We start from the raw sequence: 24,589 nt of genomic DNA, 5'->3' as shown, positions 1-24,589 counted from the left end.
AGCAGATCCCTTCCCTGCCCCCCAGTCTGGGGGTCCCTGTTGCTGTGGAATCGGCCGGGACCGTGGGCGCCGGCAGGCAGCTGCGGAAAGGCCCGCGGTGGGCTCAGAGGGTAAATGCAGTGGGAGCCGGGCCCCGCGGCGCAGAGCACTGGGGCTGCACGAGAGCTCTCCTTGCCCGTGGTCAGGCCGGGGCGACAGGCGCGTCCCTCCCAGCCAACCCCACGGGGGACAGGGCGTGACTCTCCAGTCGTTGGCCGTCCTGGGAACCGCAGCCGGAAGAGGGAAATGGCCGTCACGTGTGACAAGGTCTTGGGCCCAGGTCCAGGGCCCCGAGACAGCCAATGGCTCTGGCTGTGTCCTTTCACGGGTCGGCCAGCAGATGGCCTCCTTTGGTCCAGCACCTGGACACCCACAGGATGCTCCCTTCCCGGGTCCCACAGATCCCAGTCCAGCCATCGGGTACATTTCTTCTAGAACAATCTCCCTAAAGCACAGTCATAACATTTCCCGCCTGTGGCTGGACCCTCCCTCTGGAGTCCTCCCATTCCCCCTGACGCCACCAACGCTGCAGGTAGCTCACGAGCAAGGGCCCCCACCTCCAGTGACTCCACCCCTGGGACCCCTGTCCTCATGTCACTCCCCTTCACCTGACTTGTTCCCCCACGTCTGTCCCTGCAAGAACGACTCCCAGACGTCCCCCAGCCTGGAGGGGTCTCAGCTCCTTCTGACAGCAGCAAGAGGGGCCACCTGGGTCCCGTCACTGCAGGGAACTCAGCTCTGCCAGCAGCCAGAGTCAGCAACGCAGACTCGTGCCCTGGGTCCTGCAGAAAGGACCCAGCCTGAGACACCCTGACTTCTGTCCGGTGACAGCCATGCTGGACCCCTGACCTCAAAGTTCTAAGGTCGCAGATGTGTGTTGTGTCAGGTCATGACATGTGTGGTTACTGATCACAGCTGCACTGCACACCCAACAGAACAAGGATTTCGGTAACAAGGTGCCCAGGAGCCAAACTGTGACCCTGGTGAGTTAACGGTGGGGGGTCAAATCTAGAAAGAGCTCTGTTGAAGAGTGACAATTATTGACACATTTATTTAACACATGTGACCTGACACCCACATGCAGGGCGAGGAAACACACAGTGAACAGTCACAGTGATGATGATGATGAGGAAGAGCAGCCTTTCCCCAGGACCCACAGGTGACAGGAACCTCGGGAACCTCAGTGGGTGGTCAGCGGTGGGCGCCGTGTCCTGGACGTGGGTCCCACCGTGTGATGGAACTTCCACTGACGTCCGTCTGCCCCTCCCCCCACCGTCCTGCTCACAGAGGACCTTCAGGTGGGAGGTGGGAGGGTGGGTCTGCTCTGTGCCCACAGGTCACAGGCTGGTTCAGAAAGTGGCTGCTGGCCCCTTCTGTACGTCCTCAGTCCCTTCCTGCTGAGACGTTTTCCTATTCAGGAGGCCCTCAGCCCCAGGCTGGGCAGTGAGAAGCAGAGATGTTTCTTCAGCCTGAGGGTCCCCATTCCCATCAGCTGGGCCCGTGGGACACTGGGGTCTCCAGGGAAGGGTCAGGCCCTGGGTCAGGGCAGAAGGGTTCTTCTCACTGGTTTCTGTGCTGGGCAAATGGTCAAGGGAGTGGGCTCAGTCGTCCAAATCCTGAAAACAGGCCTCAGAGGCCCCGAGAAGCGGGTGCGTGGGAAGGTGAAGATGTGAGACCCGTCGAGGGCATTGTAGAACGAGACCTGCCCCAGCTCACAGTCCAGGAAAACCCCCACCCTCTCAGGGGGGCTCACACAGGTCAGTGTGGTCTGTGGGTTGGTGAGAGCCAGGTAGTCACTCCCAGAATATCGCCCCATGACCCAGAACCCACTCTCTGGGTTAATTTTAAAACAGTGTTTTCTCTCCATGTTTTCCCTGCACACCCCAACACACCACTGTGCCCTGGCCCCCACCCCCACCTCCCAGAAGTGTCTCCCTGACGTGAAGCTCTCACAGCCCAGCACACAGTGATTCCCCTGAAATCTCTCGGGGTTTTCTGTCAGGTCCTGCCATTCTGTCTGCCCACTGCAGGCTCCTCTTGTCCTCAGAAACCAGGAGGGCGGAGTGCGCCGTGTCTGGGTCCAGAAACACATCCGCTGCAGGGGGGTCAGAGGGTGTGGGGGTCAGCCGTGGTGCCCTGGACCTCAGAGCCTCAGCCTTCAAGACCAGGCTCTGGGCTGGAGGCCACACTCCAGCGAGTGGGGCCCCGACCTGCCCTGAAGGGACCATCAGCAAAGCCCAGGAACCACAGTGGTCGGTCGTGCCCTCTCTGAGCAGCCTCCTGCCGTCCCCCTAGTCCCTTCCTGCAGGACCTGGGTCAGCCTGAGCCTGGTCAGGTCCCCCCTCCCTCTCCCTGCAGCCCCTCCCTCCAGCCCCTGCCCCTCCTGCCTCTTCCTCCCACAGAGACCTGTGGGACCCCCAGGACAGCTGCTGTCCCTGGTCCCTGGGCTCTAGGGCAGCAGGTGGGCACACCTTTGAGACAATGACCTCAGGTCACCCTCCCAGAACTGTCCCAGTCAACAGTTGGAGAGGAAAGAGGGAGCAGGGGCCCTCGGGGGTTGTCCTGGGGACACAGAGGGGACCCACTCACCAGGCTGGAAGAGGGCCGTCTTCCACTCTGGAAGCACAGACAAGGAAAGGTCATTCTTTCTGTCCCCCCCACCCACTGTCCTCACTGAGCCTCTTCTCTCTCCTCCCCTCAGTCCCCTCCAGCGTCCACTCCCCTCATCTGCAGCTCTGCGGGCCAGGCTGAACCCTCTCCCAGTGCTGGGCTTCCCTCCATCACGCTGGGGCCGTGGGGACAGGACCAGGCTGTGCCGGGTGTGGGCGTGGGTGTCAGCAGGGTGAGGGGACACTGGGTCTGGAAGGTCCTCTCTGAGTGACCAGACAGGAGGGGGTGGTGCAGACACAGAGAATGAGCCTCTGAGCTGGACGGGATGGCCCCTCCCCCAGCAGGAAAGGCTGCACCTGCTTCCCCCACAGGAGCCGGGAAACCAGAGAGCCTCAGGCTCACTCACCTGCATAGGCCTGAGGCCACTCCTCACCTGCAATGGAAACAGTCACCTGAACTGTCATGTCTGAGTTGGTTCCTTTCTGTCCCTTGTGCCCCCTGTCATCTTCCTGTGTGCCCCCCACCCTCCCCACTTCCCCCTCTGCCTGTTCCCTCCCCGGCGTCCCCTCCTCTTTCCATCAGCTGCAGCTCAGGACCCCCAGGCCCCCTGCAGGGGGTGTCCCAGGGTGACTGCACAGCTGTCCTGTCCATGTCTATCCAGGAGGCACCGCTTATACAGTTTGCTTTCTAAAGTTTGTTTGCCTTCTATCATCTATAGCCAGAAAATTTAAAAAATGGAAAATTGCAGAAAGAAAGAATTCAGAAGTTTTAAATTGCATGCCAATCTGAGTAGTATGATGAGGTCCCCTGCTGTCTGCTGCAACCTGCCCCCTCAGGAATCCTCCCCGAGTCCAGCACGTCCACCCAGCATCCTGCCTCCCCTGCCGGTCTCTGAGTGTCTCTGTGACACATGGATGGTCCCAGTATCACAGCGCTGCTGTTCAGTCACCCATATTTTACTTAATAACGACTCCAATGTACAAGAACAGTGATGCTGTGATGCAGGTGTGCCAAGGAGAAGCCTTCTTTACGTGAAAAGGAAAAACCTCGTGTGTTCAGTGCTTGGTGCTACCTGTGGTGTTGCACCACATCGCCCTGGGATGAGGGGTGACCACTTTACTCCAGGACCTGGGTGCACCTGGGCATAGGGTCGCCCTGGGCACACGTGTGTGTACCTGTGTGCTGGAATCCATCCACCTCCATCTGTATGATATCCTGACCACTTCCAGAAACAACTGGACAACTTAATGGGAAAAAATTCAGGTACTATTTTTTTAGCAGTGATGATGAATCTGTGACAACTGACACTGGCCACTCCTGTTTTTAAGGGACACGTTTCTTACCTTCTGTTTTTCTTCCTGGTTGTCTACAGAGTGTGAGAATCAACCAGGGAGGGAAGGACTCCCACACTGAGTCACCTCCCGCCCACTCTCCTTTTCGGGGTTGGCGGGGTGTCCCGGCTAGAGCGCCCCCTGATGGAGAGACACCGCAGCCCCTTCTCCACCGAGACAGACCCCTGCCTGGTTCTCCCATCAGTTCTCATTCCTTCCCCTGGGCGGTTAGGGGGGAGGGAAGGGGCTGGAATATCCGAGCAGAGAGGCTGAGATGCGGGTCCGGGTACTCACGTGGTGTGTACTCGAACCTTCTCCACCCTGCAGGGAACAAGAGGAGGCGTTGGTGACTTGTGTCACCAGGGTCCGCAGGACGCGCGGGGCTGGGGATCGGGACTTACTGAGTTCGTCCCTGCAGCCTTTCTGAAAATAAGCAGGAAAAAGAAAGTCCTCAGAGGAGGACCCAGGGGGAGTTTCCGCGCGCTGGGTGCCGGCTGCGGTGGGGAGGTGGCGCCCTCCTGCGGCGGGGTCTCACCGTTGTTTCTTTGCTCCCTCGTCTTCTCCTGCCGCAGAACCTCGGTCTTCCTCTGCTGTCTCCAAAGGAAACTCCCTGCCCCCGCCAGGGTCACCAGCAGAACCAGCAGGGTCACCGCGAAGGCCGCCACCCAGGGCTGCGCGCTCCGGAAGAAGGGGCCTGCGAAGGGTGAGCCTCAGCCGCTGAGAGACCATTGTCTTCCCGAAGTGCCCAGACCCCTCACCGCCACACAGTGGTGCTGTCCGGAACGGTCGGACTGTCTCATGGGAACAGTTCAAACACCAACAAGGCGTGCGGAATCGGTGAAATCTCTGTCCACTCCCTCCGCCCCGCACTGACTAGCTTCTGGTTAGAATCTTACTCTGGTGATTAAGAACCTGAACGTCGGGGCTGGAGGGCCAGCCTTCAAATTCAGGATCTCCTGCCTGACTAGCTCTGTGACCTTGAACTAATGACCCAACCATTCCTTCCTGGCGTTCTGTTCAGTAAGAGGATTAAATTAATGCTTATATAGTGCCTGACACACAGCGAGTGCCATGCAAGTGTTTGTTAAATTTTAAAAAATATAAATAGATTCTTATGTTTTTTTCTTGTTCATACCAAGCATGTCAGTCTACACCGGCTACTCTGCAGGTTCCCTCTGCTCCCCTGGGTCTGGGAGACCTTCCCGCCTCAGCACAGGGGCAGGTCTGTGTCTGCTCTCACAGGGGCAGCGCCCCCTGCACACACGGCCCCTCGGGGGCACTTGCACCATCTCTGACTCTTTGTTGTTACAGTTAATGGTGCAGGAAATAACCTTTTATATGAGGCATTTCACAGTAATGGAAGCTGATCTGTCAGATAAATTCTCAGAAGTGGTAATTTGGATCAATAAATAAATAGTTTGGATAAAGATTACTCTATTGCCCCAGTAGACATTATGCCAAATAGCACCCAAAATATACAAAACCTTAGCAACAAAACATCTAAGGGTGGCTGCCTCCCCACAGTCGCCCCATCAGGGGGCGTTATCAAGCACCTTCTTTCTTCGTTTGTTGCCAGTCTCATGGGCGGAAATCATCTCCCTAGTCAGTGAGATAGGCATGCTTTCATAAGTTATTTACTTTTCTGTGGACTGATAAAAAATTAAAATAAAAAAATAATTAAGTGTATTTTATTGGTTATGCTATTACTGTTTTCCCAATGCTCCCCTTTTATCTCCACTCTGCCCTGCACCCCCAACCCTCCAGCATTCCCTCCCTTAGTTCATGTCCATGGGTTGTACATATAAATCCTTTGACCTTGGTTCCCTATACCATTCTTAACCTTTCCTCGTCTACTTTATGCCTACCAATTATGCTTCTTATTCTCTGTACCTTTCTCCACATTCTTCCCCTCCCCCTCACCACTAAAACCTTCCATGTGATCTCCATTTCTCTAATTCTGTTCCTGTTCTGGTTGTTTGCTTAGTTTTTGTTTTCACTTTTTTAGGTTCAGTTGTTGACAGTTTTAAGTTTGTTGTCATTTTACTATTCATAGTTTTTGATATTCTTCCATTTCTTAGATAAGTCCCTTTAACATTCCATATAACAAGGGCTTGGTGATAATGAACTCCTTTAATTTTACCTTCTCTGGGAATCACTTTATCTGCCCTTCCATTCTAAATGAAAGCTTTGCTGCATAGAGCAATCTTGGATGTAGACCCTTGCCTTTCATGCCTTTGAATTCTTCTTTCCAGCCCCTTCTTGCCTGAAAGGTTTCTTTTGAGAAATCATTTGGTAGTCTTATGGGAACTCCTTGGTACGTAACTGTCTCCTTCTCTCTTGCTGCTTTTAAGATTCTCTCTTATCTTTAATCTTGGGTAACTTAATGATGATGTGTCTTGGTGTGTTCCTCTTTGGGTTCAACTTCTTTTGGACTGCATGGGCTTCCTGGAAGTCTATTTCCTTTGCCAGATTGGGGAAGTTTTCCTTCATCATTTGTTCAAGTAAGTGTTCAATTTCTTACTCTTGTTCTTCTTCTGGCACCCCTATGATTCTGATGTTAGAGTGTTTAAATTTGTCCCAGAGTTTCCTAAGACTTTCCTCATTTTTTTGAATTCTTGTTTCTTCATTCTGTTCTGGTTGGATGTTTATTTCTTCCTTTTGTTCCAAATCATTGATTTGAATTCTGGTTTCCTTCCCGTCACTGTTGGTTTCCTGAATTTTCTGCTTCATTTCATTTTGGGTAGCCTTCATGTGTTCCTTCATTTTTCAATTGAGCTTAACCAGTTCTGTGAGCATCCATATTACCAGTGTTTTGAACTCTGCATCAAATAGGTTGGCTATCTCCTAGTCACTTAGCTCTTTTTCTGGAGCTTCGATCTGTTCTTTCATTTGGGACATATTTCTTTGTCTCAGTGCACCATTATGTTGTAAGGGGTGGGGCCTTAGGTATTCACCTGGGCAGGGCAACCCTCTTTGCTGTGCTGTGGTGGCGCTGTCTGTGGGGCACGGGTCAGAGAGGGGAAATGTGGCTTGCTTGATCTGCTGCAGCCCCACTTTCCAATGAACTCTCTCTTGTGAGACTGGGACTTTCTCCCCCATGGCAACCCCCCAACATAGTTTACAGCTAGCTTTGAGTCTTTAGTTTCCCGTTCAGGCAGCCCCACCTCGCCTGTGCAACACCCCACCTTGCTGCAGGTCTTCTCTGCTTGGCTGTCCATCTCTGCCCTCCCACCCATCTGAGTGAATGTTCTTTAACTCCTTGAGTGTCGGATTTCTGTGCAGCTTGATTTTCTGGCACCTCTGGTTGTTTAATGTTATTAGATTGGTTGTTTATCCTGCTTTTTGGTTGTGCAAGGAAGCGAAGACTTTTTACCTACGACTCCATCTTGGCCAGAACTATGATAATTCATGTTTTTGCATATTTTCTAATGGGTTGTTTTATACATTAAAATTTGATATTTTTTTACATATTTTAAAAATATTTACCTACTACATGTTTTCTCCCCTTTTACCATGTCCTTGATGATCTTGACCATTTGTCCCCATTTCCCATTGTCCGTCACAGTTAGTGGCACACAGGAAGAGCTCAGGTGTCTGTAACTTAAACAGCTTCATGGGGGAAGGAGCAGCAGGTCCCTGCTCTGTCCCTTCTGTTCCCTGCACAGACCCAGGTCAGCAGCAGACAACCACACCTTTCCCCCAGGGGCCACACAGGAGCCCAGGGCAGGGGGGCAGGGCACTCACCTGGGATGGAAAGCCTGGCTGACCTCTGCTGGCCCAGCAGGGGGGTTTCTGATGACACAGGAGACCCCCCTCCCCAGAGCCACCTTCCAGGATCACAGAGGCTGAGGCTGCATAAAGGCCCTGGGGGTCTGCAGCCTCTGTGGCCACCTCAGCAGACAAGCTGTGTCCCCTGGCGTCTCTCCACTGGATCTGGGGCTGCGGGTACCAGCCGGCAGACGTGCACTCCACACGGATCCCTCCAGCCTCGTAGCCCTTCATTTCAATGTGGGGATCAGAGCCCAGCGCTGGGGAGGGACAGTGAGTCTGAATTCTGAGGAGCCCTCTGCACTGGTGAGGGGTCTCCACAGCAGGGAGGGGCACACCCACCCTGGATGAGCCCAGCAGGGATTCCCCAGGAGCTGTTCCCAGAGTGTTCTGTGCAGGAGAGACTGACCCACGGTGTGACCACTGCTTGACCATTGCTGGCCCCTCATGCTGGATCCAGGGCGATCTGGGCCAGCACAGACATTGCTTCCCCTAAATCCCCTTGGAGACTGCTGGACTCTGCCCTCCCCCATGGCCCAGACATGCTGGTTCCTGGAACAGCCCCTCACCCCACCCTGGGCAAGCATGTAAACGGTTCCCCCTTAGCTGAAGCAGGTCGCACCCCAGTGCCTCAATTCATTCTGCCTGTCTTCTGTGAGCTTTGCCCTGCCGTGTGGAGAAAAAGACATGAACCTTGTCTTCTTGACGCCCAAGCTGTGTGTTGTATGCTAGGGCCCTCGGAAAACTCTGATATATTAAGGATTGAGTTGTCAACCTCTTTTTTCAGCATAGGAAGTTTTTATAATTTGGTGATAGAGAGGGGATAACTTTTCCACAGAAGAGGGTTGACTCGGGGACAGGAACAGTGAAGTTGTGATTACCTGTCCTTGAACTCTCAAATGCAAGACAAGGTGGTAGAAGCCTAATGAAGAATAGAGTCATGTAGGGAAGACCAGCTTCAAAACCTGCATTCTCCAGGAAGGGACTATAGCTACCTCTGGCCCTGCAAGGACAAAGCCAGGACCTCCCCACCATCCATCCCCTGCTGGACTCCCCAGTGACCCACCAGGCAGAAGCCACAGGACAGGGCTGTGTCCTGAGAAGGTGAAGTGTAGCCCTGACACATGGACACGAGCACCTACATGGGGCAGCACCTCGGACAAGGTGCTTTTGTCACTGGGATGGGTCAGGACAAGGTCAAGACCACTCAGCAGTCAGGTCTCAGCACAGTGGGGGCCGGTGTTGGTGAAGACCTGAGAGTGTTCTCAGGTTGGCTTGGAGCCTGTGCCTTTGACCCTAGGAAAAGCAAGTGCAGATCAAACATATGAGGCTCACCTGCCACCTTTAGATCCACCTGAGCTTTTGCATAGATGTCTCCATCTTGGAAATAACACAGGTAGATTCCTCTGTCAGAGGCTCTGACGTCTCGAATCTGGAGAGCAGCCTTCCCCGCAGTGATGTCCTCTCTTAAAATCGAAGTTCTCCTCGATACTCTGCTGCCGGCGTGTCCTCCTGCCCGTGTGCGTACGTGTGCACTACCTGCCTGGGGCTGGGTCGCATCCATATCAACTGCATGGTCTCAGCGCTCATCTCCGGGGACAGGTGACAGGGCAGCTCAGCGTCTTCACCCTCCATGGCCAGGATGGGCTCGGGGGGTCCAACCACAGCAAACTGAGCTGGTTATCAGAAGGGGGGGCTCCGTCAGAGGGAGCTGGGGCCAGAGGACCAGGGGGTGCCCCAGCAGGGAGGGCGAGGGGAGAGACACCTAGACAGGAACTCAGTCCTCACACAGGTGGGTCTGGATGGGCCTTGCAGGGGATGGGGGGGGGGCGTCCCAGGGGTTCTGACTGGGCCCCAAAGGTAAAGGGCTTCAGATGCACGAACGCAGAGCAGGTCCTACCTGAGCAGGGGGTGAGCAGCTGGACCACGGCGAGGCAGACAGGGAGGGCAGGCAGACGGGGGACCAGGCACCTCACCATCGTTCCCTGCTGGGCAGAGGGAGACGCCAGCAGGGGCTGGGCGGCAGTGACGACCTGGGAGAAGGTGGAGAATTCCACATGGAGACGGTGCCTCCCCAGGGCAGACAGGGGGCGTGCAAACGCAATGGCTGCTGACCCAGAGTCTCCTCTGCAAACGTCTCCTGGGGATTTTCTTCACCTTGGATCCCAACAGGGAAATCACCCATGAAGTAGGGAATGGTAATGGACGTACCTTAACCCTCTCCACCAGGGAGTGCGGGGCTCTCCTGTGGGAACGAACTCAGAATCCCTCCACTCACCCTCAGTTCCTGCCACAGCCAGGTGCGCGCCCCCAAAATCACCCTCTGAGGAAGGCAGGCCCCTCCCCTCTGAGTCCCCTGATCCCACTGCTGCCCCCTGCAGGCCGTGCTCCGCACAGCAGAAAGGACCTCCTGACCCCTCACCTCCCTGCTACTCAGCCGGATCTTTATGCTCTGGGAGATCTGCTGACCTTCTACTAGTTATCTGAGCAGACTGCGTTGCTTGCACTTTGTCCTCAAAAGGAGAACTCTCAGCACTGGCTTCTCGTGTCTTTGTTGTGTGTGTGTTTTTTTTTCTTTCCATTTTCATCGTTAGAAAAGCCCCTGCCTGTGTCCAATTGTTCGGACGTTCTTTGAGCTGAGACCCCATATTCTGGAGCTGCAGGCCCTTGAATGGACCTACTTTCCTCCCACCAGTCCCTGTCTCTCAGTTATTGGTTTTCAAACAGCAGGAAGGCAAACCTGGGTTTGATATCAACTTCTCTTCTGGAATCTCCTAGAACACGTTCCCAGAGACGAGCAGGAGAGACTGTGAGGGGCCTTGCCCCTCTCTGACCACAGGAAGTTCCCAGGGATGGGCAGGTGTCCAGCTCCCTGGTTCCCGTTGTCTCCCTCCCACAGGTGTCCCAGTGCAGACCTTACCTGCCCTGCTCCACGCTCCCCTTGCGGGCTCAACAACTTCTCAGCCTCCCTCCCAAGGGGCCCTGGGGCCCTGGCTCTCACCAGCTCCCCACAATTACCCTTCGTTCTTCCAGCTGAACATCCCAGGGCTCAGGCACTGGAAAGTTCTCCATTAGAGTTGAGTCTCCGACCCGGAAGGAGGGTGGGGACAAAGAAGGCTTCCTCTCTGCCAGAAACAGGGCCAAGTCCCTGTGTGAAGATATTCCTTTGATTGGCTCGAAGCCATATGTCTCATCAGTTGCTGGGCAGAAACCAGTGGGCAAGGTTGGCGTGAAGCAGGACCCCGTGTTGGGTGGACCAGTGCAGACCAGCTCCAGCCCTGACTCCCACCCTCTGGGTCTCTCTGTGTGGTCACCTGCGTGAATCAGTCCTGGGTGTGGGTGTGTGTGAGCAGTACCTCACTGCACACACCTGCTTCATGTCACTTGTGTCACAGTGTGTTCAGCAGAGGAACCAGGACAGAGCAGCAGAGGGCAGTGTGGGAGCAGAGGAGGGTGCAGGAGTTACAGGGTCATTGTGGTCGTTTGCCAACGACTTTGACAGCAGAGCCCAGTGCAGGTGTGACAGAGAGAGGGCAGGCCCCCGCCACCTGTCCTGGCCCCTGTGACACTCAGGTCTCAGATCCACTCCCAGGCAGCACCGTGTTCAGGTTCCCACGGGCGGTGCTGTCAGGGGCCGATGGGCAGGTTCCAGGTTTTCCAGGGAAGGTTCATGGGGGCGTTGCTGAGAAGGGTCCATCCACCCTCTGCCCCTCATCTGAGCTGCACCTGGGTTTCAGGTGTGCTCACTTCCCTCTGCTGCAGGATCTGTGTTCTCTGAGGTTGGATGGGACAGGCTGTGAGTGTGTCTGTCAGGGGACTTGGAGGCCAGCAGGGTCCACCTGTGGCCTGGGGCCTCCAGAGACACTGTGTTTAGGTCTCAAGTGCGTGAGTTGAGCCCCCAGGGCAGAGTGTGACTGTGGTTGATGGACTGTGATGCATCCCATGGTGTGAATGTGGGTTCTGGGGTGGAGGTGGCTGCTCCCTTGTGCCACATCTGTTCCCTGCTGCTTCTCAGTGAACAGACCTTGTTTCTGAGGGGAAGGTACTTCATGTGTCCATCCCTGTCAATGACGGGAGTTTCTAGGGCACAGGAGACAAACACAAGGCCCAACGACCAAAACCGACCCTCTGCTTCGTTTTATCCGGCCCAGCAGCTAGTTTCTACCTGGCATCAGTGCTGAGCTCCTTGCCCCTAATAAGGAGCAGTTACATTTATATGGTCCTAAAATTACATTCTGCTCTTTAAAGGCAACTGTGAGGCGGATGTGGCCCCTAGGAAAATGAGTTTGACAAACCTGAATTCTAGGGACTAATTTTGAGCTGATGGTTTGCAGGTTGAAGTTGTTGGTTGTGTTTCTCAAGAAACCCACACTCCCCCCACTTCTTCCTTCCTGTTGGGTGGACACCGTCTCTGGACCTGGAGCTCAGCAGCCATCTTGTCACCAAGAGGCCACCTGGGGATGGAAGCCACACACAGAGAGGGCAGAGAATGGAGACAGGTGGAGGCTGGGGCGTGGATGCCTCTCTGAGCTCTCACACCAGCCCTGGACCGCCGCCCTCTGGGGTCATCTCCCATGAGAGGAACGTGAACCCGTGTTTAGTTGAGGCCCCAGGCACCTCTGGTCTCTGTTACCAGCAGCAGAACACGGCTCTTCCCGCCCCACCCCCTCTGTCAGCAGTTTGTCGGGAAAACTACAAACACAGAACGCAGTTCAGGGAATGTTTCAATGAACACTGGATGTACCTACTGCTTGTTTTTTAATGGTTTCTCTTTTTCCTTTTTTAAATTGCACTATAGTTTTAAAATTTGAATGGATTGGGGTGCTATTGATTCACAAACTCAGTTTTGAAGTGTAGAACCCAATAAAACTTCATCTGCTCACTGCTTTGTGCACCTGTCATTGCAAGGAAAGTCCCTTTCTGTCCCCATTTTTTGTCCCTTTGCCCACCTCCACCCACCCCTCCCCTCTGGCTGTCACCACACAGTTGTGTGTGTGTGTGTGTGTGTGTGTTTCTCGCTCATTCCTTCACCTTCTTCCACTCAGCTCCCCACCCCTCCCTTCTGACGGCTGTCAGTGTGTCCTGTGCATCCAGGCCTCTGCACAAGCACTGTTGAGGGTCCACAGTGCACGTTTAAACACACGCTTACTTCATAATCATCCATCCTTCTGTTGATGCCCCTACACTTAGTTATTTATCTGCAGCCCTTTAGAGTAAGCTGGGAGCATCAGTACACCTTCCCCTGGGAGCATCCACACACACCTGTCACGGAGAACTCAGTCCTGAAATGCGTGAGACACCGAAGCTGTGTTTAAAACGTGGATGTAGGAGTAATTTTCTGTCGTAATTTCAAAATACTCAGTGGGCATCCCTTGCTTCTAAATGTCTAGTCTCCCTCCTTTTACGGACAGTCTGGCCCAGGTCCCTGGCCCCTCCTCCTAAGATCAAGGCCACCTCCAATGTTCTGTCAGCAGGATGCTCCCCACAGCCTGACACAGGACAAGCACCCACTCAGGCCCCTTCCCTTGGTCCCCTGGCATCTGATGACAGAGGTTCTGGCTTCACCGCTGATGCCACAGCAGGGGACTGTCGTTCTTGGGGACCTGTAGGATGTGGGCCTCCATGAATCCCCTCAAGAATGGCAGTGTGATCCCTGAGAAAAAAAGACACCACTAACAAGGGGTCTTGGTGAGCAACTGGGCTCACACATTGAAGAACAGAGCCTGGCGGCCATTTCTGCTCAGGGTCCCTCCCACAAACTGGACGTCACAGAGAGAGGCCTGCACTGGGCTGCTCCCCTTTGCACTGACCCTTCCCGCAGGTGATTCTTCCCGCTGAGCCCGCCCTTCTTTAGAAACCTGCCAGAAGCCCACTTCAAGCAATAGGACCCCGGCTTCCAATTCCAGTCACAGGTGTGCAGCACTGGCCAATCACAGCGGCTCAAACAGGACAGTGGCCTTCAGACCAATCAAATTGTAGATCTGGAGTCCTTGTTTGCCTGACAGCGGACCAATGAGGGACTAGGAATGGAATTTCTGTCCAGGTAACCAGGTCCCCTCTGTGTCAGAGACGCAGTTTCTCTTCCCACCTGAGACTGAACCTGGAGCAGAGGGGGCACGTTTCTCCCAGGGCAGAGCAGGGGCACAGAGCTGACTGGGGGCAGCTGTCCAGTCACTCAGTGGTCTGGTCCCTGGGCCTCTTGTCTCCAGGACAGTCCCACTGCCCCGTTCCCACGTCGCTGCACCGTCCCAGTGGAGCTGATTTGCACGGAGCAGATCCCTTCCCTGCCCCCCAGTCTGGGGGTCACTGTTGCTGTTGAATCGGCCGGGACCGTGGGCTGCTGGCAGGAAGCTGTGGAAAGGCATGAGGTTGATTTGAGAAATTAAATAAAATGTGTGCGTGGACCTTACAGTAAAGAGAAGTGAGACTGTATATCAACTCTCCCTGCCCGTGATCAGGCTGGGGCGACAGGCGCGTCCCTCCCAGCCTGCCCCACAGGGGACAGGAAGTGACTTTCCTGCCCAGGTCAGGCTGCAGCTACAGAGTGGGGAGGAGCCCCTTCTCTGAGGGCCCCTGCTGTCTCACCCACAGATTCATCCACCGAAAGCTTTGCTGCTAGAAGTAGTATCAGCAAGAGGGACGCACCCGAGCTTCGTCGGGAGCACCCCGGTTTCTCTGACACAGAGAAGTCGCCTCCTTCCCAACCTGGATGGGAGCTTCTGGGCAGATGGTTTCTCACCTCTTTAGAGTTTCCCAGGATCCAGGGTCCCAGGTGCAGTTCTCTCCCAGACCTGTGGGTGGCGCTGGGAGGGGAATGGGTGTGAAATGGGCCAACAAACAGAGACATATCCAATTTTCACCTGGGCATTGCAGATAATCTGTTCTGCTCTGTGTGTGACGGGCGTGGGGGGTGAGGAGTGTGGATGGGGCGGTTATTGTGCGCCAAGGCCAGATGCCCTCCAGAGATGTCGTCTCAGCTGCAGGGTGGGCAGTGTCTCACGGAGTCAGGGCACCGGTGAAGGCTGGTCCGGGCCCTGAAATGAGGAGCACGTGCCTTCCAGTCCGAGTCTGTGTGTTTCACAATTACACTGCCCCTGAGGCCAATTTGTGGAAAGTGTCCCCAGTTTCAGATGCCCGGGGCCTGCTGAATGTTTGACCCTCTCTGCCCACAAGTCACACACCTGTTTCACATTTGCACACGCGAAGAAATGGAGTTAGAGACACAGGCAGCTGCCCAAGCCTCTGGTTAAATAAAGAGAAAGATATGAAGACACACGGAGAGACATTACCATCGTTGTGTATCCTAAAACTCACCTGATCCATTCCGCTACATTGCATCTGACGTCTGTTATTCCCACTGTGGGACAAAACGCTGTCTCCCCACTTCACTAGACTTCAGGGGAAGCCCGCAGTTGGAAACGCATTTTCCGTGCAGGGGCGTCTTCTCACTCCTGGGGCCCTTCCTCCAAGTCAAGCCCCAGAGTTCACCCTGTCCCCGACACCCTCCCAGGGGAGGATCAGCAAGAACCCTTCCTCTTCCTCCTCCCGCTCCTCCCCCACCGTGGTGCTCAGCAAGGCTTCAGCTGCTGGGATCCACGGACCAGCCTGAATCGACCCCCCGAATAATCAGTGGCGAGGAGTTCTACCATCATTAGAGGAAGAATAACTGGACTAACCCTTACTCTGCACTGGGCGCATGTGTATTAGATAAATTACTAATCCAATCGCGTCATAAAGCAAACACCGAAATCTCAGGGGATTCTACGGACGTTTCTTTTTCTCTGTCGTGGGTCTGCAGCGCACATGGTGCAGCTGGGTCGGGCGGGCTCGCTGGGGGCCTGGCTGATGGGGGGCTGCAGGTCGGGTCCCGTCAGCTCCGTGGGTGTCTCCATTCCGGGGCGGGAGCTACAGGACACGGGCGCCATCTCTCTCCCCAGGTCTCACCCCCTCTCCATCCGATCAGTGTCCCCCAGCTCCTCCTCCCGACCCCTGTTCCTCCGACTTCTCAGAGGAAGATATTGAGGCTCTTCCGCCCCCTAGTGGTCGCGGCGCTTCACTGCAGACCGTGAGCCTCGGAACTGCGTGCGCGCTCTGTCCACCGGGGAGTCCCGCCAGGTTCCCACAAGTTTGTGTAATATAAATGCAAATCGTTTTTTAAAACTGCGATACATGGTGAGAAATACAGTTTATATTGTAACTGAGGAGACACACTCAGATGTATATATATACACACTTTGTGGTCTCATAGTTCAGCTCGAGTTTCTCACATAAACCTCGCTCACTGCGCAGTGTGTGCATGTCCCCCCTACCAGCGGCGCAGGCCCCTGCAGGTGGCGCTGCTCCGGGAGGACCGTCTGTCCGCGGGAGCGCGGCGCCCCCTGGCCTGCGGGGCTCTGCTCTGCTTGTCCAAGGGACCGACTTTTGAAACTCAAAAATTGAACTTCAAATTTTAGGTTTGGACAGGCGTTTTTAAAAATAATTCTGAAAGCTAAAAATCGACATATTTCTCTTCATATTAATGCTGTCTCCCTCCCGTTTCCCGTGGAGACAGAAGCGGGTCAGTCCCGTGTTCGGGCCAAAAGCACGGACGACAGAAGCTCCACTTGCGTGTCTGCGGGAAGGCCCTCCGCTGATTTGCCTGCGCGCTGATGCCATCTCCTCTGACAGCCTCTCCTCCGAGCTCCTTCATTCCGCGTTTCACCCGCACACGGCGAGGGGCGGGGAAGGAACCCCGTTACTTACTGAGGGCGGCAGGGGTGGGAGCCCGGGCTCTCCACCACACCCTGCGGGGTCAGACGGTGTTACTGGGGAAACAACTGTCCAGGCCTCACGCCCTGCAGACAGAGTAACTGCTGGGGAGGCAGAGAGGCTGGGGCTTCTGCAGCCACAGCAGACGGTGCTGGTGGGGGGGGGGCGGGGAGGTTGGGAACAAAGGCTCCGGTTGCTCTGGGCGGCTGCTCCAGGTTCCTGCTGGCTGAGCTGCGCTGTCACTTGTGTAGAAAGGGGCTTGTCTGTCACCTGGAGGCAGACTCCCCTCCATGGACCGTGGGGGTGAAACTCTCTCTCCCTCCAACTGCACCAACCATCTCAGGCAGAGGCAAGTTAAATCATTGGCACCAACTGGTTTCACAAACTGCCCCTGGAGAAGAGGCCGCTCTCACTGGGGGAGCTCTGACTGGGGTCAGAGGAAGACCAGGGTTGGAGGTGAGGGCTTCAGGGGAAGCAACAGACAGGACACACAGGGACAGTCCCTGGACCTGGGTTGATAATGAGAAGGGACAGACAGGGACAAAATAAGGAAGAAGGGAATTCTCACACAGTAAATTCCCCTAAGCAGAAATTGAAACCAGACATTATCTATTTATCTGGACTTTGGATTTTAAGATGCCTCTCACTCTGTTTTACTCTCAAGACTGGTGCTGCAAGTGAAGAAGGTTCTGGAACAAATCAGTGACCTCAGTGAGCTCACGGGGTGATCTGACCACAGACACCTCACTGGGCAGGTCCGGGTGGGAGTGAGGCCCCAGGCAGACACGTCTTCAGTGAGAGGTTTCCTTCACCTTCAGCAAACCCTGTACACTGTCCTCGGGCACCTGGATTAACCTGCGTTTGAGGGGCCAGAGGTCACCCTGTTCCTCAGACCCTGGGAGAGTGGCCACCCTCCAAGGAGCTCGGGGTCTTGTTCCCTCTCCTTCCTCCCTCCTCCCCAGCCCCCTCACGGCCCCCTCAGTGCACACACAGAGAGAAGCTGCCCACCTGTCGTTCCCCAGAGCGGTCAGGTCCTCCCCCCACGACGGCAGTCGGCCTCAGACTAACTCTCATGAAAACTCTCTGCAGGATTCCACCTTCCCATGTCCACAGACACGAGCATCCAGGCTTCTGTTAAGCCAGACGTAACAAACTGAACAATGGCACTAGCGTTAATTTTGCTTCCCAAAGAAGTTATTTTTCACAAAACATGTTATTTACAATAGCATGTGATCAGTTAATCTCTATATTTAAATATATATAAGTAAATATGTCTTCAAAGCTTTTTCAGTCCAATACAGTAAATACTGTCAGATGTAAGTGAAATGAGCAAAACCTCTTCAGGGTGCTCAGTAATTCTCCAGTTTTTAATGCATCCTGAGAACAAGAAGCTGCAAACTGCTGGCCTCCCCACTGACCCTGACCTTGAATGAACGTGGTTCACACTCACCTGCTCAGCCAGGACCTTAAAGCTGGGGCCGTCCTGACTGAAAAGATTTATTGCAGGGACACCTGAGCCAGGTCAGATCCAGGATGTCCTTGTCCATTATCCTTCTGTCCTTGCCTGTCATCTGTCTGCACCTGGAGCTCTGCTGCGAGGGCTGGAACACTAGGGTCGGTGGGGATGGACCTTCAGGTGCTGGACCCCTGGCTGTCATGGGGGGGCCACCATACGAACAGCTTGGTCCCCCCCAGCTCTCGGTCCCCCTTCCTCCACCTCTGACCCCCAGTGGTGGCTCCTCACCCCTCAGGCCCTGGTGCATCCTGCTGTCCTCACCCCGAGTCCACAGTGTCTGGTGTCACCTCAGGTCCCATGCTGACAGGTCACCCTGATGTCAGAGCAGCAGGCTGTCAGCCTGTCACTGTCCCACATTGTCCTTGGTTGAGAGTCACATGGAACCACTGGCTCCCCTGAGACTGGCCCCTGCCCCGTGGGGACAAGCTCACAAGCTGCTACAGCAGCAGCCTCGGGGGGGATGGGCTGGGACTGGAGAGGGGTCCGGGGCCTATGGGGCAGGTTCTCTGGTGTCCCAGAGGGAGGGGCCGAGTCCTCTGGGTGCTGTGCTATGTGAGCAGAGACGGCCAGGGCTTCTCTACTGAGCTCTGAGACCAGGGCGCTGGTTCTGGTGGCTGTGGTGGGTCCCTGCTCCATGGAGAACCAGGCCACCCTCAGGCACAGTGACCCCCTGGGCCTCCGTGAATGCTGGGCAGAGGAAGAGGGGGCTGTCATCAGACCCCAGCCTGAGGAAGGGCCTCAGGGGCCCCGAGAAGTGGGAGCGGGGACACGTGTAGATGTGGGGACGATCCCTCATGTTGTAGAAGGAGACGTCTCCACATTCGTAGTCCAGGAGGACGGCCACCCGGCGAAGGCGCTCCTTCAGGGGAAGGGTCTTCTCCGGAGAGGACAGGACCCGGCACTGGTTTCCAAACAGCTCCAGGGCCCAGAAGCCATTGTGAGGGACCAGCAGGGCCTCCCCCTTCCTCTGCACACGGTCTGCACAGACCCCCACGGCCCACACCGTCACATTTCCTACCTCCACCTCCCAGTAGTGTCTCCCCGAGGAGAAACTCTGCACACCCAAGACGCATGGCCGGCAGTCGAATCTCTCGGGGTTGTTGGGCAAGATCTGCTTTGAGGGGCCCTGTCCCGTCCCACCCTCCTCTGGTCCTGGGACAGGAGGAGCACGGGGTGGGCGGTGTCTGGGTCCAGGAGCACGTCAGCTGCACGGGAAGTCTCAGGGTGAGGCCTGGGCGCTCAGGGGGACCCAGGAAGCTGGGGGGAAATACCCACAAGGTGGGACCTCCATGAAGGCCCCGTGACCCCAGACCCCAGGCAGCTCACAGAGGAGAGCCCCTGAGGCTGCATGTTCACCTGCTGAGTGAGGGGCGGGGCCTCAGGGAGAGCACACCTGGGGACTGAGTGAGCAGAGAGTTTAGTAAAGGGGCTGAAGTTAATGTCTCCCACTTTCTCTCCACATCCTGAGATGTGCCCCCTTTTCTATTACAAACAGATGGTCTCTGGGACTCTGTTTGGTTGCAGACTTCCCAAACTGGCTTCACACACGAGAGACCCTGTCCCCTCCGCCTACAGTGAAGCACTTCGGGCCACTCACCTGCCCCCAGAACACGGGACCTGCTGTCTCACAAGGAGACCCTGACCCCCTAGTCAGTGACGTCTGCTCCATCCTCTGTGCCTCTTGTTCTTACCCCAAACCCGTCAGGGAGAGGGTCCCCTGCAGGTGAGGCCCTACAGCCCCCCAGTTCATGGGTGGTTTTCTTTTGAACAAAAGATGTCAAACTCATTAACAAATACTTTCATTTTTGTCACTTGACAGGGCTGGGGAGACAGAAGAGCAGAAGCACCTGCTGTCACCGTTGGAAGGACCAGATGAATGAAAACCAACAACCGTCACCGTCCCCAGCTGAGCGACCCTCACTGTGGCCTGGTCACTGCAACCCCCTTCCCCATCTTCTGCCGACATCCGTGCAGTCTGTCCTCACACAGCTCCCTCCTCCAGGTCACCTTGCTGCTCTGCTCCAGTCCCTGCCGTGGCTCCTGTCTCACAGAGACTCCACCACAGGTCCCCTGTTTCCTGCTTTGCCCTGTCTGGTCTGGGCCCCTTCCAGGTCTGCACCCCCCTCCTCCCCTTCTCCCTGCACTCAGTCCCTCCCCCCACACCTGCCTCCCTGGTTCCTCGAAACTGCCAGATGTGCTGCTGCCTCAGGCCCCGGGCACCTGCCCCTCCTGCTCCCTGGTGCTCACCCCTCACGTGCCCTGTTGCCCTCTTCTCACAGGAGCCTCCCCTCACCTTTCTGGTTCCATCACAGCTCCCCTGCCTCTAGCCCTCCAGACATTCTTCCCTGATTGATTTTTCTACAGCACTTATCACCATCTGATGTAGTAGTTTAATTATTTTACTCCTTTAGTTAACTGTTTTATAGATTATTTTCTGCTTCTGTACAATATGAGCCCTTTGATGGTAGGGATGTTTATGCATTTTCTCCCCTGATTTATCTCCTGTTTCTAGAACTGAGCCTAGAACATATGTGATCCTTGCTAAGTGTTTGTTGAGTGACTTTATGAATGTCTGTAGACACTGACTGTCCCAGGTCCGTCCTTGGAAAACCCCATGGGCAGGAGGGGAGGCTTCAGCATCAGCACCCCCAGGTGCAGACACCCCCTGCCCCCACCACTCTCCATGGCGTGTGATTGTTCTGAACACACAAATGTAGCTGCAGCATCAGAACCACAACAGGGAAAATGAGCAGATTTACCCTCAGGGACAAGGCTCCTCCTCCTGGGACAAGAGACTCTGTGATGCCCCCTGTGAGGAGGGGAGAGGCCTCAGCTCAGCTGCAGCCTGAGCTCCTCAGGGCCCAGGACCCTCCCAGCCCCGCCCCTCCCCCAGCCCCACTCAGGCTCCCAACTGTCTGCTGAGGACCCTACCTCCAAGGGATGGCCTCCATAGGCAAGGAACTATCCTGGGATGAAGATCACAGAGTCCCTCTCCTGGCCCAGCAGGGCGGTGTTGATCGAACAGGATACATTCCTCACAGAGCTGTCCTCCATAATCACGGCCATGGTGACCCTATAGAGGCTGTCTGTGTCCTCTGTGTAAGCTTCCTCCAGGGTGGCATGAGCTCACCATAAGAGTCCCCCGACACTGGACAGGGCTCTGGGGACCACCCTGTGGAGGGGCACTCCAGGTGGACACCACCATCCTTGTGACCCTTCATCTCAGTGAGGGGCTTGGGCCCCAGGCCTGTGACAGACAAATAGTCTAAAATGTCTATTCCTAACACAAGTGACAGACCAAGACCCTTAGAGATCTCTGAGCAGCAGCAGGGGCTACTCCGTGGGGTTCCACCGTCTCCCCTGCTCAGGGCCCCACTGAGCTCACTGTGGCTTTCAAACTCAATGCCCACAGCTCAGCAGGACACACCCACTCACTGGGCACTTGGGCAGGAGGAAGCCCCCCTGCCAGGGCAGAGGGGTCCTCGACAAACATCTGCTGGTCTGTGGGGGGCCGAAGTGCAGAGGGAAACTATCCCCAAGGGTCACACTGTGAAAAAGTCACCAAAGAGAAACAATGGACCTGCCACCATCAGGCACAGAGTGGCCACAGTCATAGGACCTGCCTTGTTGGAATGACAGAGGTGCATGGGATTGTCCTGGGCTGTGACATTGTGAAGGAGCAGGGCCACCCTCCCCTTGCTCACAAAGGTCGTTCGTCCTCGTCACTGCCTCAACTGGATGCTGCCATTAGCTTATGAGCAAGGGCCCCACCAGCAGTGACTCCACTCCTGGGACTCCGTCCCCATGTCATTTGTAGATGGATACCGGCCAGCAGTATCCATCTTGGCTATGGATGCTCTTCAAAAACACGAGAAAAACATACACAGAGACAACCAGGTCCTGTGGGGGAATAGGGACAGAAGGGCCACTCTCTCTCATGGAGGGTGTGCTGTATCTATTCCCAAGCAGATTTTTATTGAGAACACAGACTTAGTTTGTGGATTTACAGTCTGGCAGAAAAGATCAAAAGAAGCAGGTGATTTACAAAGGTGCAGGCAGAACCCACACTGTGATTCTGATAGGAGCTTAAAACTTGGAAAATTTAGCTTAAGGTAAATAGTCATAAATCTAGCAAGTAATGTGTATGTTAAGTTTTTGTTTCAGTAACTACAGATAAGGCCTATCTTGGCACCTAAGAATAAACAGATGACCTCTTGGAGACGTCTGTACCAGGAAGAAGCAAGAGACTACCCTTCCCCCTTGGAGGCAACTGTTGATTTTGAAAGGCTTTCGCTGACACCTTGTTTGCCCTCCCCCAACCCCCTTATAAAAGATCTGGATGGGAAAGAAAGAGTAAGATGATTTGTTAGGGTATGAACCCGCCATCTTCTCGGATCACCAGCCATCTGGATAAAGCGCCTATAAAAGATTCAATCACTGTCATTGCTTATTGGGTTTGGTAGTGACAGGCAGCCCTAACACTGGTGTCTTTTCTGGTTACAATTCTGGGCAAAGTTTGGGGTTTTAACATATGAAAGGACTACAGGTTCCAAAGGTTTCCTGTCTGTGCCTTTAAATTCCAAGATAATAACATCCTCCAGCAAACAGATCTCACAGGATCTTGCATATTCTATGTCCCAGGCCTGATCACCCCAGGGATCCCTCATCTCTGCTCTGGGCTGCACTGCCCCTGCTAGCCTGAGTTCACAGAGAAGACAAAGGCAGCCAGGAGACTTGGATTTCTCACAAGGGCTCAGGCTTTGACAAAGCCAAGGGGGCAGGGGTTGATGTCAATCACCCCTTCATATCCACAGCCCCATGAATTTCTTCCCTTAGGGCATTCCCACGTGATCATGTCTGTTTTAGATTCATTCTCTTTCTTAGAGAATTGTTACCCGTCATTGACTGCCGACCATGCAAAAGGGAAGCCAGGTATTAGAACAGGCAGCGTTCATGCCAGGGAGATAAGTTTTGTCTCCTTAGTGGCTTCTGGTCTGGAAGTCTTTCACTCAGCCTAAGTCATGGGGGATTACAGCTTCCTGAGACCAGGCAGGGCGGTCCCTAACAGTCATTCCCTTCTTTTCCCCCACATCTGTCCCTGTGAGAACGACCCCAGATGTTCCCAGCCTGGAGGGTCTCAGCTTCTTCCAAATACAGCAAGGGGGCCGCTGGGGTCCTGACACTGCAGGGAACTCAGCTCTGCCAGCAGTCAGAATCAGCAACACAGACTTGTCCCTGGATCACCCCCAAAACAACAAACAAACAAAAGAAATAGCAGCCTGAAGACACCTTAAACACAGTCTGGCGAGAGCCGTGCTGGATTCTGACCCAGAGAATTGTGAGATAACAGATTTGTGTTGCATTAGGTCCTGAAATTTATACTATTACAGCAAAAATAGAAAGTTCATCCAATAAGCATTGGGAAAAATGTGCCAGGGAACTAAACTGTGAACCTGGTGAGTCATCCACGGGGTTAGATCTAGAAAGAGGTCAATTGAAGCGTGACAATTATTGACAACTTTATTTAACACACGTGACCTGACACCCACATGCGGGGCGAGGAAACACACAGTGAACAGTCACAGTGACGATGATGATGATGAGGAAGAGCGGCCTTTCCCCAGGACCCACAGGTGACAGGAACCTGGGAACCTCAGTGGGTGGTCAGCGGTGGGCGTCCCTGTCCTGGACATGGGTCCCACCGTGTGATGAAACTTCCACTGACGTCCGTCTGCCCCCTCCCCCCACCATCCTGCTCACAGAGGACCTCCAGGTGGGAGGTGGGGGGTGGGTCTGCCCTGTGCCCGCAGGTCACAGGCTGGTTCAGAAAGTGGCCGCTGGCCCCTTCTCAGCCTGTGTGATGGGGTCACTGTGAGTTCATCCCCTGGACCTCGGCGTCCTGCAGAGCCAGTCAGTGAAGGGTGGACCATGGCTCTGACAGTTGACCTTGAAGGATCCAAGTGGGGTGTGGCCTTCACAGTCACCTGCAGTGACCTTTACCCTTGGTGCCCTGGGAGGTATCAGGATGGGCAGGGTAGGACAAGTGGGAATGTAGTTACAATTAGCATTTTGGACTACAAATATGGCCACCGTTTGAACTAGAAGTAATATGGCAACTGAACTCTGACCCAGAAGAGGTGACTGACATCAGACTAGGAGCCACCAATGCTAAGTTGCTTCTTTGTTCACCAAGAACCAATCCTTGGCTCCCTTGCGAAGTCCAGCCATATAAAACTCCCAGCCTTTCCCTTCTCCCGAGCGGTCTTTTCTTAGCCCCTTCTCCGGGCGGGGAAAACAGTGCCCGGGAGCACAAACTTCCAAAATAAAGCTCATCTGCCTGTTTCCATGGCTAATTGGCTGTTTATTTCCTCGGCGGGGTCTAAGAAAACCTTACAGGAGGGACCCTCAGGGCTGCCCATGACCCTGCCCAACAGGACAATCAGCTGCAAAGGGACAGACGAGAGGGAGGGGGAGGGGCAGGGGATGGACATCATTCAGCACTAAAATCTGAGTGAATTATGTACCTCAGTGAACTGCCGCTGCCTCAGGTTCTGCACTTTCATAATGAGGCTGCCTC

The 24,589-nt window shown here is 54.8% G+C and overlaps 2 protein-coding genes and 1 pseudogene across 2 annotated transcripts in view; all 3 read right to left on the bottom strand.

Moving 5' to 3' along the window:
* The window catches only part of LOC123825735 (butyrophilin subfamily 3 member A3-like), a 68,144-nt gene extending 57,253 nt beyond the window's left edge, over nt 1-10,891 (bottom strand). The window contains exons 1-2 of the mRNA XM_045849353.1: nt 10,767-10,891; nt 9,649-9,781 (exon numbers count right to left, since the gene is read on the bottom strand). Coding sequence (XP_045705309.1) covers nt 9,649-9,781; nt 10,767-10,820 — 187 coding nt within the window. The 5' untranslated portion in view covers nt 10,821-10,891. The remainder of the gene's footprint in view (nt 1-9,648; nt 9,782-10,766) is intronic.
* LOC123825736 lies at nt 1,076-9,312 on the bottom strand (annotated as a pseudogene).
* A 7,698-nt stretch (nt 10,892-18,589) lies between the features above and the next one.
* Nucleotides 18,590-21,233, bottom strand: LOC123825742 (butyrophilin subfamily 2 member A2-like). The gene is given in 3 exon segments (XM_045849361.1): nt 18,590-19,141; nt 19,144-19,217; nt 21,143-21,233. Coding segments are annotated over 3 exon segments (717 nt in total).
* Between the last annotated feature and the right edge of the window lie 3,356 nt (nt 21,234-24,589).

This window comes from Phyllostomus hastatus, unplaced genomic scaffold, assembly GCF_019186645.2.
Source record: "Phyllostomus hastatus isolate PE091 unplaced genomic scaffold, TTU_PhHast_1.1 phas_contig_641, whole genome shotgun sequence".
Taxonomy (NCBI): Eukaryota; Metazoa; Chordata; class Mammalia; order Chiroptera; family Phyllostomidae; genus Phyllostomus; species Phyllostomus hastatus.
This window is presented reverse-complemented; position numbering and strand designations above follow the sequence as displayed.